The 17,185-nt window shown below is 43.2% G+C and overlaps 1 protein-coding gene across 2 annotated transcripts in view; it reads left to right on the top strand.

Annotated features, from left to right (window-relative positions):
- Positions 1 to 207: 207 nt before the first annotated feature.
- LIN7A (lin-7 cell polarity scaffold A) overlaps positions 208 to 17,185 on the top strand; it is a 407,359-nt gene continuing 390,381 nt past the window's right edge. For both annotated transcript variants that reach the window (XM_085652980.1, XM_085652978.1), the window contains exon 1: positions 208 to 457. In XM_085652980.1, coding sequence (XP_085509106.1) covers positions 421 to 457 — 37 coding nt within the window. In that variant the 5' untranslated portion in view covers positions 208 to 420. The remainder of the gene's footprint in view (positions 458 to 17,185) is intronic.

The following is a 17,185-nucleotide window of genomic DNA, read 5'->3' on the forward strand; positions in this document are numbered from 1 at the left end:
TGAAATTTTGGGAGCCAATGAACTGAGATGATGCCCCTCAGCAGAGGTGACCCTTTCCTGGACTGAGACGTCCCTGGAGGCTGGAAGCTGGTAGAAGTGCCCAATAGCTGCTGACCCCACTGTCAGGAGGGGCGGGGGGGACAAAACGGGCGTCTCTGCCCAGTGTGCGCTGGCAGCTGGCGCGTCCCCCGTACGTCTCCTGTGTTGGTCTATGAGCGAATAAAGCCAGCGAAGACGCGGTTGTGCACAGCAACCGGCAGCAGCAGAGACAGCCCGCCTGGATCCCGGCAGCATCCCTTCCTCTGGAGTCGCCGCCTCCCGGCCGCATTCACCGCTTCCTCGCGTAAACAGCTGGCTCCGTTTTCCCTGAGAGCATCGCTGTTGACTGGGAGCCTCTGCACGCTTCTTTTAGCCGCCGACATGGCTGCACTGGCGCAGCCGCTCACCCTGGACCGGGGTAAGTCTGCCCGCCGCTGCGCGGGAGCTCAGAGGCTGGCGCTGTCATCCACGCTAAAATGGTGTCAGGGACTGGAAGCCGCGGTTGTCTCCAGCCGCCAGGTCGCTAGAGGAGAGCAGGGTACCGCTGCCGAGAAGGGGGGCGCAGAGTGTCCACTCCAGCCGGGGCACTGGAACCCTGCCGCCCCATCTTATTAATAGTGATCAAGCCCCTCACGCTTCTCCCATTGCCGCTGTCTCTTCTCCTGGTATCGTTATTTACTTTTTCCTGTTCTGTTTACTCCTCGCCCCCCTTGCTCATTACTCTACCTTTTCCTCTCCTTATCTCTTTCACATTTTTCTCCTGTGTGCCATTTCTTTTAATTCTGCCCCTTCCTCGCTGCCTTGGTTTGCTGTTTCCCACGCGCACCATTGCGTTTTATTCTATCTCTAATCCTACATCTAATCTCCCCTTCCCCATTTTTCTCTTCGGTCCCCTTCACAATTCTACTCTTGTCTTCCATCATCTTTTCTCCTATCCTCCTTTAAACCCGCGCCTTTTGCTCCTTTGCTCCTTTGCTCTTTCGAGTTTTATTCCCTACTCCTCGGTGCTTCTTCATCCTTCTCCTGCGTCCCTGCTGCCCCTCCCTCACTCCATCTCTTTCGCCCTCTCTGTGTACCTGTGCCCGCCGAGCCCCTCTGAGCTCCGGGGACTCCGGTAGTCGCACTATTATACTGAATTACACCGCTCTGTGTGCGGCTCATACGAGGGGCGGCAGAGACCTTGGCCGCCGTGTTGACACAGACTAAAAATAGATTCTGCGGAGGTTGTGATTTATCTGATGAGATTGAGTAAGTTCACCAGCTACGGCCCAGAGGTGTTGCAATGTGTTAACGATGAGCTGCCAGAGAAGCTTTTCGTTGCTTTTGGGACTAGCCCCCGTGTGAGGTTTCAGTGTAGGGGCCTGCATGTGTATCCTTTATGTGTTAGGGTCTGCGTGGCCATTAACCTGCTGTAAAATCGTAGATGCTCCCACCACAGGTATCACGCGCAGCAGAACGAATCCAACTTTGGGAGGAGGAACTGCTGAGCGTGCTGCTGAATGTCTGTTGGTTGTGACATGGAGTGAGCTTGTGTTTGGTACAGCGAATAACTCAACACGAAAGAAACGCAGGGAGCAAGACCGACGCGCATCTGAAGTTTGGTACACAGAGGGACAGAGTCTAAACAGGGGTTTGACAGCTGCATAGATACTGTAAAGGAATCTAGCTGCAGTGAAGGCCACAAGTTGCATACATGCACTTGGGAAGGAGAAAAGCCCAAATTGGGTGATGAGAATTACCTTTCAGATATTTGACAAATGCAACTTTGTGTGCATGTGAACATGATGGCCAGCCCTGGGATGTTGTAATAAGAGATTGGCACATACTGTAAATGGAGATGGTTTCATTGCACTGTAGGGTTGGGTTGCTTCAATGAGCTCTGCACAACGGCAGGGAGCTGCAGCCGCCAGGCAGGCTCATCAGGTGCTCTCTCTCTGTGTGCTGTCTCTTTGAATTATATTCCTTCTTTTTATAAAGGCCGCAGGCAGGGTATTCTTGAAGTGTTAGTGCCAGGGATGGTTATTTCGCATGTTGTGAGCAACACTGAAGACAGTGAAGTAGCAGAGGGCCTTGATGACTGGCATAGACCATCTTCTCCAACATTTCAATGTTTGTCTTTTGATTTCTCTCTTTTAATTTGGAACATTTTACCCTTAGTGAGTGGGGTGCTCTACCAGCATCATAGCCCTTATGTTTCGGTTGTCCAGCTTCAAGAGCAGTTCAACGGTTATAGCCTGCAGCCTTGCTCCACTTTAGGTTTTCAACATTCATAAAAAAGACGGAGTCAGAAGGTGAAAACTTTGACGGGGTGACCCGCTTGGTGTGTCTACCTTGTGCTCTATCACAGTCAGCTTGATATTAGGCCTAGGTCCCGGTCAACCAAGAAAAGAGATTTCTGGCTGGGGCTTTACTTTTTCTAGATGCTCTTTGCCGTAAAACTTAAAAAATCACCTTTTTGGTTCCCCTCAACTGAATTGTTGCCATTTTGTCTGGGGGTGAATGTTTTGATTTGTTCTGCATTCCGTCCATCAATTGTGTGTCTTTGCTTTCTCGCCCTAAGTGTGCCAGGTATGCTCAGACGTGCGTCCTGGGCTCACTGTGCCACTGGAATCAGGCTATCCTGGCTGAAGAGGGGTGAAACCCGAAACCGGTCTTAGGATGCTTGTTTCCGGTCCAGGGAGGACCTGGCTTGGCAGTTCGGGCTGGACTGTACCCATGAGGCACGGGGTCAAGACTGATTTGCATATGGCCAGGTCTAAACTGGGGTGGCATGGTGAGCAAAAGAATGATGGATTTAACCCAGATCTCTTGACTGGGGGTGAATGTGTTGATTTGTTCTGCATTCCGTCCATCAATGTGTCTTTTGCTTAAAATTTAAAAAATCACCTTTTTGGTTCCCCTCAATTGAATTGTTGCCATTTTGTTTTCATTTTTCTTAATACATTTTCTTATGTTCTAGAAATTAGTTGTGCTATTTTTATTGAGTTGTTTTTTTATTTTTTGACTGTTGTTAAATACTTTGCACATTTTACGAAGTTAAGCCTGTTTGCTCTGTGCCTTAGCTTCCAAGGTTGAGTCCAGGTTTGAGTTATTGGAACTATGGTTGACCTTAGAGGGCTTATTACTTGTATAGGACTTGCATCCTCCTCAACTAATAACCAATTTTCTTGCAATGGGTCTCACTCAGATAGTACTGAACTGGTTCCCCTCCTTCCTTTCCGGTCATCAACCCATCCAACTAGTAACATCAATCCAGCCCCAGTGGACTATAGGGTTCCTCGCAGGTCCATCCTCAAACCCACCTTTTGAATTTATAAATGGAAACTCAGGGTCCACTTTCAACCATCCCTGACAGCAAAATCCATCAATATACGGGTGATATCTATAAGAGTCATTGGACCACTCTCCTTTGACTTGAGCCTTTAACTAGGACAGGCCTGTGACCATCTGGCATATCCCCTGGCTGTGGCATATAATGCTATATTAGATAACACTATAACGTCCTTGGGGCGAGTTCTTTTTTTAATGTAATTGTATACTCTCTTTGGCTCTGTATGTTGGCCCAGGGTTCTAATTTGTTTTTAAAAGATGTAATTGGCTATACAGTAATGAATGTGGCCAATAAGCTGAATACAACACAAAATAGACTAAAGGACAGGCTTTGGTATGGAACCAGACTTCAGCACTTGATTCCACGTGGATGGAGACAGACCTTACATTAACTAAGCACTTACTGTTGCTGTCATTCATACATTTATGCACTGTTTGACCCTTGTTTAGAGCTTGAGGTATCTTACTGTATCCAAACAGTAGCTTGTTGAATCTATATGACACCAAAATATATAATCCTTCAGCTTCTTATGTAGCTAGTTGACCTCGATAAAAACGGCAAAGAAAGCTCCTACGTTTGCTCCTAGAGTAGAGCGCTTTCCAATATAGGCCCTTTATCATGTATACTTGCCAGGCTGTGACATAGTTGTTCCATATCAAAGGACAACCTTTAGTAATTGTGTTTCTGGAGTGCCCGTGCGTTGATATGAATGAGGCTGGTGCACATGACGAAGGACTGATGCATGAAGGAGCCAGGAGGACAGAGCTGGCTGGACAGCCCCGCCTCTGGACTTCCACTTATCTAATGATCTTCTGCGGAATCATTAGTGGGGGTTTAAATACTGAATTTGCTAAACATTGATTACAATTTTTGTTGGTTGAAAGCTTGCCCATTCCCTCCTGCCTATGTGGACACATTGTATCATGCCTGGATAGACGCTGACTTCTCTAATTAATGTGTTTTCTGTGTTTGGTAATGCATATCAGTGTACACTCGTCATAGTTTATGTAAATATTGTGTGCTTTCTAATGGCATTATATGATGGTCTCTTGCAGATATGGTGTGCTTTGATGCTGTACAAATAGGTTTTGAATGCATAAACAGCAATGGCAAGGAAAAGCTATTCCATTTCGTTTAAATCATTTTATTTCGGTTTCATTAAAAGCTATCCCCGTTGCCTAGGTCTCCTTTTTATGTTGGTTTGTGTTCGAATTATGCCAGCTCCAATTAGCCCAACGTCCATGCCATGTGCTGCGAAGGAAACTCCCTGGTGTATATTCTGTTCTGCTGCTTCCAGGCAAAGGCCTGTGACTATTTTAGCGATTCAGGGAGAAGTTTGATAATCCGTTCCATTGGGTTTATGAGAAAAATGTAGCCCGCAGAGCTGTGACTGTTTACTAGATAAATCCTTTTGAAAGACTGCTCCAGACTGCTGTACCACGGGAAGCGCGGCGCTTCCTGCTGCTTCTGCAATGAAAGCGACACCTGAGCTGATGCGCTTTACTGACGGGTTTCATGTGAAACCATTTTAACAATCTATTCGGAATCCATATTGGCCATACCCAGGACAGTCAGTGTTTACAGCTCTTTAGCTGAAATGGGTGAATCCATAAATAAGACATGGGAATTGGATCCTGACAGCACTGAATGGATAATTGAAAAAAGTAACACAGGACAATACATTGGGGGCTATTCACAAAGGTAAATTTACATCTGAGAAAATCTACACATGTAAGTTTACCTATTTACATTTGAGTAACTTAGCTACTTTTGGCTATTCATCATGTACAAGTGTAAATTACTAAAAAGTTACTAAAAAGTGTAGACTTACATGTCCCCTGAAACCGGGGGTGGAGTCGGTAAAAAAGTCATATACGACCATAAAGTTACCACTAGTAGTGACTGTACAACTGTATTTGATGTTCCATATACATCGCAAACACCTCTGCAATCATTACGGCGGTCTCCCTGTAGTAAAGGATAGGGACATTTTGAGAAGTTAACCAAAGTGTTTTTTTTGTTTAAATATCTGTACGTTAAATGTTAATGTAAATTAATTAAATGTATCTATTTTAAATGGAGAATGTTTTTAAATGCTACATCGTTAATAATTACATTTTAAATTAAAAATATAAGGACTCCACCTGCCTGACCTTCATTGACCTATCTAGTGCCTTCGACAGTGTGGTTAGGTCCAGGCTGTGGGACATGTTGATCGATCTAGGGGTTGACCTAGGGCTAGTTCAATTCCTGCATGCACTTCTCTTCAACTTATCGGCATCTGCTAGATACGTCCCTGCTGGGGAGCACACCCCCAGTTTCCTGCTGGGGAAAGGGCGTCCGTCAGGGGTGTGCACTGGCCCCCATACTCTTCCTGCTATATATCAATGGCCTTGAGGAGACTCTATCCACCTGCATGGCGGACGTACCGATGGGCAGGAAAAAAGTCCCTGCGTTACTTTATGCGGATGACACGGTCATAATGGGCAGAACACATATGAGTCTAAACACCCTCTTCCAGAAATTTGTGAGTTTCATGGGGTCCATGGGCCTAACCAGCAACCATTCTAAAACGTACACCATGTAGTGTGGGCCCAAATCTACGATACAAAGAAGTGTTTATCTTCAAGGCCATCGGGTTGCTTTCACACAGGAGTTTTCGTATCTGGGGCAATTGGGGCCTCTGTAAGCGTAATACAGTCCAAAGGTTCTTGGGTGCTACTAGTTTCATATATAATTTAGAAATATTTAGGAGAAAATGTCTCCCCATCCTCACCTATGGGGCTGGCATTTGGGGTCATTCCAACATCTCTGCTCTCAAGATTGAGGAGAACAGAGATCTGCGTCACCTTCTGGGTGTTACTCCATCATGTGCCTCATATATTGTTCGTCAGGAGCTTGGTATTGGGTTAGTTGAGGACTCTATTAAATTGACCCCTTTGGTCCTCTGGTTTTCCATTTGAACCAGCATGAAGGCCTGAAAAGGAAGGTGAGCCTAAGGTGAGCCTAGATTGCCTTGCCTGCAATAGAGGCCTAGATATCCCATGGCTGATTTATATTAAACAGGAAAAGATCGATTTGGGGAGACCTGGGCTCTTTTTTGCCCCCTGGGTATCACCAAAACTGATCTATCTTGGGTCGAGAATGCGTTTATAACCAGGAATAGACTGAGCAGAGAGGAACTTGAAGTAGCCAACATTTCTTTTAGGGAATACACTAGTCTGCAATCTATACCTCATATGGAACCATACTTGTCCTGGATGGACATCACATGGGACAGAGTCCTGTTAACTAGATTTAGACTGGGCATAGTTAGTTGGCAACTAAGCTTTCCATTGTTATGTTATGTTAAAATCACTTATAGTGCGCACATACACCGATTGGTTTCTTGGCGCTGTTACTAGGAGTAACCAGTGCCCTGTTGATTTAATTGTATGCCTGGGTGAATAACCATGTCTTGAGAAGTCTTCTGAATCTCGAGAGGTCAGTGCAGGATCTGATGTCAAGTGGAAGGGTGTTCCAGAATTTAGGCACCAGCATTGCGAACCTGCATCCGCCTTGTTGCTTCAGCTGGTAGGAGGGTGTGACCAAGAGGTTCATGTGGGCTGAACGCAGGTTGTGGGTAGGTATATGCATTTGAATAAGGCTAGAAATGAATTTTGGGCTGGTGCCATGCAAGGATTTAAAAATAAGGCATCCGATTTTGAAGGCACTGCGTTGTGGGATGTAATGCCAATGCAGTTTCCTCATGAGGGGGAGACGTGTTGCTATCTGGGTTGCTGGGCGATCAGCCTAGCAGACTGGTTGTGCACGAGTTGCAGTCTTTTGATTAGATATAATGGTATGCCAAAGTATAGAGAATTGGCATAGTCTATGTGCGACATAACCATGGCTAGATCAACCTGTAGCAGCGCTTCCCTAATGAGAAATATTCTGATTTTCCTTATCTTTCTTAGCTGAAAGAAGCAAGTAGATATTACCAATCCGATCTGAGTTTTCAAAGTAAGGTCACAGTTGATTGTGACCCCAAGGCTCTTAGTTGAGGGGGAAGGAGTAGGGGGAGAACCCAACTCAGCTGACCAGAAGTGTGAGCTCCACGGATTCCGAATACCCGCTGACAGAATAAGTTCGGTCTTATCCGGCTTTCATTTTAAGTGGTTGCAGTTCATCCAGTTACGAATGTGCAGCATAGTGGCTTGGAATTTGGACATAGTGTCAGGTGTGTTATCAATGGTGAACAATAATTGCAGGTCGTCTGCACAGTTAAATGTGCACACCTTCCTTTCTTTCAAAGACCGGATCAGTGGGAGAAGATATAAGTTGAACAGGTGTGGGAATATGGAGGAACCCTGAGGTACTCACACGTTGTTCTCACATTAGGTGCAGTGAAATGGGATAAGTGTACAGACTGGGAGCGGTCTTCCAGGAACGAAATAATCCAGCTAAGAGCCAAGCCCTGGAGGCCTGCGTCCTTGACATGGTGAACCAAGATACCATGGTCGACCGTGTCAAATGCTGCAGAAAGATCCAACAGCACCAGGGCCTGGGGAGAGCCTTTACCGGCTTCCTTCCGATGTTTGCCCAGCACGGTTAAATTCAATTATACCAATGTGTTAATTTGTGCCTGTGGCGAGTCTTCTCCCCAGAGTCTGCTTAATTTAACTTTATTTGTAAATATTATAGGTCCTATTCCAAACATTTTTAGTCCCATTAATTAGATCCTGTGGTATTAGAAGCTGCGCAGATGCCTTGACCTACCTGCAAATATTGAATTCCTCCACTTCCTGCTGTTCCATTTGTTCTTTCTTAAAAGGTGCTCTCATAGGAGAGAATGTGGCTTAACGGCTAGGGAAGTCGACTTCGGAGATGGGGAACGGGGTTCGAGTCTCGTCAGGGAAGCTAAACATTCTGTGATTCTGGGCAAATCACTTAATATCCCCGTGCCTAACAAAAATAAATGTGCCCGTCTGTAACGTAACTGGTGCTCATGTAAAGCGCTCTGATACCTCCGGGTCTAGTTCGCGCTATACAAAAACTCCTTTAAAAAAATAAAATAGGAGAAAACAAATGGCTTTCTAATTGTTTACTACTGTATTTGTTGGCACTTTGCACATGTTTTAATTCTAAGTATTTTATTGTGCATTTATTTCTTTTTAACTAATGATTAATTGTGATTTTATCTACATCAGGGATATTTTATATGATTGCACTTTGATTTGATGGCAGTGTCTAACTGCTGAAATAAAGATTGCGAAATGAAAATGAAAATTCATTTTAAAAACACCCACCTATTGTAAAACATTACTAGAAGTTATGTGTAGAATTAATTTAAATTAGTTAATTTTTTATCATTACCATTAATTTAAATTTAAAGGGTGTTATTAAAATATGTTTGATTCAATTATATTTATTTATAAAGTATTTTTTTTACATTAAAGAAGCTTAAATTAATTATTTTTCATAATTATTTCCTATGTGGTTTTATTTCCAGTCACTCCCTCTATTATTTTCTATGGGAGCATGTTGCAGTACCTGTGAATGGCCATGGCTGGTGCTGGTCTTACTCCAGCTCTGAGCTGAAGTACGTTTACGATGGTTTTAAGTCCTTTTTGGCTGCAGTAACTTTAGAAGTGCAGTTTGTGAATAGGAAGGGGCTCCATGTCTCTCCCTAAATCCCTCCCTCCCTAGACCCCCCCCAAGCCCTCCTTAATCTTCCCAAAACCCTCCCCCTTTAGCTGTAAAGATTCCCCATTTTGCAGCCACTCCCTTTATCCTGCACACATTTGCTACTAAAAAATGTATATCTACGCGTGCCTAGATCTCCTCAGTCTTTGATTTGTAATACATGTCCTTGCACTGGTCTCTTCCGCCTTGAATCCCAGTGATGTACTACCTAACTGTGCTAAAATGGGCCCAGGAAATACTTGATGGTGTCCTGTCTACCCGCAGTAACAAGGGACCTGGACACTCTAGACAGAATTATGTCTACTTTGAGGTACATAGGTCCGGTACACCCCAGACCACAGACGGTGTCCTCCCTATCTTCAGTAACACATGCCCTGGATACCCCTTATGGTGTCCTGCCTGCCTGAAGTAGCATTGGCCCTGAACACCCCCAGCAATGTCCTGCCAACTTCTAGTAACATGGGCCCTGGATACCGGGGGCAATATATATATATATTTGTCATTTTCTTTTGTTTGAAGCTGTCTGCTTAGGTTTTTAAGATGCATTGTGACACCATTTACCGAATGCCCCTTTTAAAGATAGCTGTGCTTGGTAATCGAAAACTGTAGAAGAACAGGTTGGCATCAGTATATATATATATTTACAATATATATATTGCAAAGAAACACATACTCCCCCTTTAGAGACACGTAAAAGAGGCCCACCAACCATTCTGTAGTGGCAGTAGTTAATCGTGGCAGCAGTATCAGCATAACACGCTTCAACTCAACGTGAGCCGTAATCAGATTCATAAACAGGGATTGCCACTCATTTGGGGCCATATGTAGGTAGCCTAATACCGGTCGGTAAAGGCCGATTTTCGGTAAATATCCCGTTACCGACTGGTATTTAGGCTTTTGCTATGTAGGGGGAACATTTCAGGATCCCGAATCCTGAAATGAGATGTAGGTGACACTCAAATGAGTGATGTGTAGGGAAAATAATTCGGTATTTAGCACCAAATATATGTTGGTGCTAAATACCGAATTCATTGCAAAAAGCAATATTTTGCTGGACTAACAGTGCCATGTGGCAGACATACATGCCCTTAGGGCATGTATGTGCACCACATGTGCACACATGCAGGAATCAGGGGTGCAACAGGGTGTCAATGTGACACCCTGCCACCCTTAAATGTGCTCCCCCCATTACCGAATCGGTATTTACCGATTCGGTAATGAGGCATACCTTCCCATTGATTCCTATGGGCCTCCAGGCCCATAGGAATCAATGGGAAGGTATGCCTCATTACTGAATCGGTAAATACCGATTCGGTAATTACCGAATTTCTCCCATTCGGTAATATTTACCGAATGATTACCTACATACGAGTTACCACTTCTTAAATACCAAATCTGTAAAGTTCGGTATTTAAGAAGTGGTAACTTGTATGCTACCTACATATGGCCCTTGGTCTTTAAATAATCAGGTGCATAAAGAGTGAGGAAGGATCTAAATTCAATCTTCTGAAATCAGTGAGTATTTAGAAAGTTTTCTGATGCACGGTCAAATCCGTTCAAATTCAATCCTTTGCATTTCCACAGTATTGTTCACTGATGTTGGTTCGTCATTGCAGGTTCAGAGACCACAATATCCATGATGCTTTGCTGTTAGATGTTCAAAACCATGTCCCTTACTGTCACTTAGTACAATGTTGTTTTGCCTTTGATTTTGTACATAATTTCACATCCTCGTAACGCCTTCAAAGGATAAAAATTCCATGTGTGGCTCAGACATATGTTATTAGGACAATATCCAAGGTCATGCCATTTTCCTTGTAAAACCACGTTTTTTCACGGTTTCTCTTCTTTGTTGCCTTTGATAAAAAAATCTCGTTGTCATGGCTTGCACGGGTTTAAAGTACCGCCACAAACCCTGGCTGTTTAAAAGGCTTCCATAATGTACATGGCGGGCCTCCATTGTAAAGTTGGCCCAGCCTCGAATATTCCGTCCACTTCTCAAATACAGCCGGCGGGAATCCTGTTCCAATAATAATCCAAATGCAGTGCCATGTTCGGGACGCCCTGCCTGTCGGGGCCTGTCTGGGAGCATCAATCCCCAAATATTGCAAAGAAACACACACTCCAGCTTTAGAGAGATGTAAAACAGGCCCACCAGCCCTTCTGTCGAGACAGTCCTTTAATCGTGCAGCAGTGTCAGCATAACACGTTGTAACTGAACATGAGCCTTAATCATATGCATAAACAAGGATTGGCACTAATATTTTCTTTAAATAATCAGGTACATCCTCTGTGAGCCCCCCCAAGCATGATCACACACCTTAAACATGGATGTACATGTGTTCAGCTAATGGGTGAAAGTGTTTACAAAAAGCATGTGCTTTTAATGCATCATAGGTGTGTAGAGGTATTGAACACTTTATAGATCTTTGTATTGAAGAGTAACTCTGTGTGCAGGTGGCAGATGACTTGCGTTCATTATTTTCCACAGATGTTTTTTAGTACTGCAGAAAAAGTTTCTAGCAGTAAAAAGATTCTAAATGCATCATACTAAGTATTGTGAGCAGCCTAGAGTTGTTAGACAGAATTGTCTCAGCATGACAAATTCTACTTAACATAGAAGACTGTGTGCCCCAGGTACTAACCTATGTGCTTGTTTTGCTACAGAAGTAGGACTATCGGTAACGTTTTCACCACAGTATGAAGGTTGCAGGTAGCATGATCACAGCCCTGGCTTTCTACAGCTAAGGGAGTTGTTTCTGTGATGGTATTTATCATGGCTCAGGTTCTTAAGAGTTATTTTGAACTTATATTTAGAGCTCTAAAGCTATACCAGTTCAAAGAGCAATTTGTACAAAAAGCATGGATTATGTAATCAGTGATGTCAACAATGATGTAATTTGAGATGTCACCAGTGATATCATTGATGATGTCATAGAACATGTCATGAGTGATGTCATATGTGAGGTCATAAAAAGTGCATGGCAGGGCCGCAAGTTATAGTTAGTGCTGCTAACTATGCTAATGATAACCGGTGAATTTCTGTTGTTTTGCTAGTTCAAAATGTTAATGTTTACACCAACAAATTTACCCAATTCTAACGTTACTGTAACCTTTGTTTTGTATGTGTACATATATTCAGGTGAGTGCTTCATAGACAATTTTTCTACCCACCAAAACACAGGGTGAAATAAATGTTTTGGCCTCTTTATATCCTGTTTTTATGCACACAGAGGTTCTTTTGTGAATATGCTGGATGAGCATTTTGTGTTCACTGTCATGGCACTGTGAGGAATTGCCCTCTAATCGACACAGGGAAACTTTATTGAAATAATATATATAAATATGTACACATACAGATGGCAACCTGTCCTGCATATATAAACATATATAAATATGTGAAATCAAATCACAAGGCTTCCTCACTTTAATTTTACTCCGTATGCTTCTTGGCTTCAAAAAGACGAGACAGCACATATCAGGTCTGGTTCCACATGAATTTTTATTTTATCATTTCAAACAAAAGTGCTCCGTGCTGAGTATAACAGACCGACACGTTTCGGCCAACGGCCTTTTACTGCACATACAGATGGCAACCTGTTCTGCATATATATATATATATATATATATATATATATATATATATATATATATATATATTTCAAAAAAGGTTGCCCAAGGTGGAGAGGCCACACCCGAGGAGGTAAACACACAAATGCTGCCGGTGGTTGGAAAGCAAGCTTGACACACCCCATTCCGCTGGCTTGCCAAACGCGTTTCGGGCGTCATCTCGCCCTTGATCACTGGCTGCACTACAAGAGGACAAAGACAAGGTAATGTCGTGCACCTGTTTTTATTTCAAAGTAGTAGTCCCGCCCACATGGGCTCTGGCAAGGCATTGTGGTCTTAGCAGTTCCTGCCGGACTCCAGGCGCAAACCGCTGTGGGTGCAAAAGTCCTTAGGTAGCGAAAATGTCTCTCCCAAGTGGGTGGAAAGGGATATATACACAAGCTGCCATCCAACCAATATGTACCTGCAGCTAAGGCCCTCCTCAGTCCAATCGCTGCTTGTGGTGATAAGCAGCGCAGATCCGCCATGAGAAAGCGGCGGGGCCTCCCCGCGACCAGGCTGGCCGCTTAGGACTTTTGCACCCACAGCGGTTTGCGCCTGGAGTCCGGCAGGAACTGCTAAGACCACAATGCCTTGCCAGAGCCCATGTGGGCGGGACTACTACTTTGAAATAAAAACAGGTGCACGACATTACCTTGTCTTTGTCCTCTTGTAGTGCAGCCAGTGATCAAGGGCGAGATGACGCCCGAAACGCGTTTGGCAAGCCAGCGGAATGGGGTGTGTCAAGCTTGCTTTCCAACCGCCGGCAGCATTTGTGTGTTTACCTCCTCGGGTGTGGCCTCTCCACCTTGGGCAACCTTTTTTGAAATATATATATATATATATATATATATATATATATATATATATATATTATCTACTGGCGGTCGCCAGTAGATAGTTATAGTTAGGACCCTGTTTCCATAGGAAATCCGCAACATTCTATTTGGAATAACTTTGGCGCCGGTCAATGAATCCTCGCGAAATTTTCAAAATAGGTGGGGCGCTACGCTCCGCTCCTACCCTGAAAGTCTCGGGGGGATTCGTCAAGCGGGGGCTGAGAAAAAAGGGGGGTCCCAAAACGCGTTTTTCCCATGCATTTTTCCATAGGACCTTTAGACACAGCTACAGCCCGAACGGCTGAACAGAGTTACTTGAAATTTGGCAGAGAGGTAGTCCTCAGGTCAAGGAAGTGCCTTTTGTAGGTCTGGTGTAAATCTGTTCAGTAGTTCCTGAGAAAATAGCATTTAAATCAATATATATATGTGGGCGGAGCCTAACCACACATCTCATCCTGAGATCTGATTGGCTGTCAGCACTTCATCCAAGAAGTGTTGGCAGCCATCTTGGGACCAATATACATGATAGCACCTCATTAAAAAGCATTGCAGTTAATAGAAGATTTTAAGACTTTAGTTACATTATAAATCATTTGTTGATGGTACCATACTCATTTTAGGAATTGTGGTATGTTCTAAGGTGATTTCACCATGTGAAAAAGCCTTCTGCTGGGATATCATGATTGAGAGAAAAATATTTTCTCATGCTTTTACCACAGAGGTTTGGAAGGTGATCTATAAGCTAAACTGAGAGCTTATTTTCTGTAAATTCACATTATCTTTCTCAGTCATGTGAGAATGAAGTCTGACATTCTCAGTAAAACATGTACATCCAACAAGGGCAGAGACTGTCAGTTGATTCCTTTGTGTTCTACTGCAGCTTTCCAGAGTGTTCCAAAGAACTACTAGAGCGCTAACCGTCCTACTTATGATAAATGTATGGCACACCTGAAGCCATCTTGCTTGGATTAAAGTGGTAACTCTTAAAACATTTAATTTAAAAAGGAACAAAATGAGGTGGTTCATTTTTCCATAAAAAGTATGATTAGTGCTGCATAAAGAAAAATTAGGGCACATTTTGAGTGACTTCTCAAATCCTGGCATGCAGACTGAAACATGCACTTTCAATACCACCAGCAGTTTTCCCTGGTGAGCAGTAGCTTTACTACAGTGATCTAATGAGCAAAAAGAGTGCTAACATTCTGATTTTATGGCAAATGTGTGACACATTTGAATGCCTTCTTGATGGAATCAAAGTAAAAAACTGAAAGTATTTCCTACTGAGGAGACTGCAGTAAATGAGGAAATTAGGAAACTTCATAACAAATAAGTCTCCCAAGATGGCCACCAGAGACAAAAGAGCCCAAATGTAGCCCAAATATCACCCAGATGTAGCCCAAGTATAGCCCAATGACAGAATGTCCAAGAATGTTCTTAAAAACAACTAGAGCACTTACTGTCTTCATTATGACAAAAGTATGGCACACCTGAAGCCATCTTGATTGGAATAAACTGGTAACACTTAAAACATTTAATTTAAAAAGGAACACAATGAGGGGGTTCATTTTGCCATAGAAATTATGATTAATGCTGAAGAAAGAAAATGAGGGCACATTTTGAGTGACTTCTCAAATCCTCTTCTATTTCATTAAAAAATTCTGACATGCAGACTGAAACATGCACTTTTAATACCAGGAGCAGACTTCCATGGTGAGCAGTAGTTTTACTACAGTGATCTAATGAGCAACTAGAGTGCTAACATTCAGAATTCATGGCAAATGTGTGACATATCTGAATACCTTCATGATGGAATCAAAGTAAAAAACTGAAAGCATTTCCGACTGAGGAGACTGCAGTACATGAGGAAATTAGGAAACTTCATAACAAATAAATCTCCCAAGATGGCCACCGGAGACAAAAGAGCCCAAATGTAGCCCAAAATCACCCAGATATAGCCCAAATATAGCCCAATGACAGAAGTGTGCAAAACACTTATTATTTTGTGTTTTTGCAGTGTTATATAGTGCAGACTTGTCAGGTATTGGAGTGCTTTACATGAGCATTGGTTACATCACACAAGAACAAATTCATTTTGGTTGTAGACATGGGGAGACTAAGTGATTTGACCAGAATCACAGAATGTCGAGCTGAAGCAGAAACTTCAACCTGGTTCCCCAGTTGCAAAGTCTGCAGTTCTGGAAGTAACACCACATCCTCTCCCCTAAGTGCAACATTTAATCAAGTTGTCAACTAGATAAAAAAACATAAAGATAACAAATAATTTAAAAGTGCTTTGTCGCTATTTGAAAACTCAGAAAATATGTCCTTATTTTAGTCTTTTAGAGCACTAACCATAATTTTGATGCCAATAAGACCCTCTCATATATGTAATTTCTAAAGGAATGCTCTAGGTATTACAGTTTTGATTACATCAAGATGATGTCAGGCGCTCCACACTTTTGTAATAAATATAGAATGTTAGCAATCTAGTTGGTTATTAGGATACTGTTGAGAGGCAGAGGCCAGGGGCACGGACTCTGAAAATTGAAGGCAGGTAGGAGGGTGCAAAGGCAACAATTTAACCACACTGAGCAGGCAGGAAGGGCCGTGGAAGCACAACAGACTATGGAGGGCAGTGGAAAGGGGGGCAGGGGCAACAAACCAACAATACAGGACTTGCAAGAGAGGCTGTTGGAGGGAAGATCTATTATGGGTCAAGGAAGCTAGGGGCGGTCCCCAGAGCCCTGGGAGCCACCACAGAACTGAGCAGGAGAGTGAGTCAGGGACAAAAGGGGCACCTTAATTTGAGCCGGGGTGCCTAGGAACGCTTGCTCCAAAAATGAAGAAAACAGACATATGAGACATGGAATTGGAGGCAGAATACAATGGCAGTTTAATGAGAAGATGCAACTTCAAAGAAACCTCAGAATAGAGACCTAAAGTACAAAATACAGAATCCAGATAATCATACAGCTGTCATGATATTCTCTGTATCTCAATTAATGGACTGACAGAGAGAGAGAGAAAACACATCTATAAATGCATCATGAGAAACAAGTTACACCAAGGAAAATGTTACCTAGGGACACTCACATTTACTCTTAGAGCAAGCATTCCTGCAATTACAATACAACATCTTTTAAATGCAAAAGTAAAGAGAACAATGGTTAAACATAACATGACATTTCATATAGGTAAAATAGAATAAGATACTTCAAGCAAAGCCGAGCAAGACATTTTAAGCAAAGGAAGACAAGAGCTCCCAGTTCTTGGGGAAAACCTGCACAGCCTGTTAACCTACATACAGACGGCGAGGTTGTCCGTCGATATCTGTGGGTGCTCCCTTTTTATATCATTTTGTGGGCTCCTTTGCACGCTACATCTACCTACGTATGCTACCCAAAAGCTTCGTCTGCAGATTTTACCAGACATTTCGTCATTTACCCACTTAATGCTGACAATGGACTGGGTGAAAAGGTCAGTCTCTCAGGCCAATCGCTTATCGTAAGTTCCATAGAGCAAGCAGAAAATAATGGGTATTGTACAGGAATTCAATATATTCATGTATAAAATCTCCTCAGTTCTCCTAACTTGACGCTCTGCGGTTGCCACTTCCTTAAAAGCGGGAAACCTGCCCAGGAAGCAAGTACCAGTCCAGGATGCAGCCTACTGTATGTCGACA

The sequence above is a fragment of the Triturus cristatus genome, chromosome 4_1, assembly GCF_964204655.1.
Source record: "Triturus cristatus chromosome 4_1, aTriCri1.1, whole genome shotgun sequence".
Taxonomy (NCBI): Eukaryota; Metazoa; Chordata; class Amphibia; order Caudata; family Salamandridae; genus Triturus; species Triturus cristatus.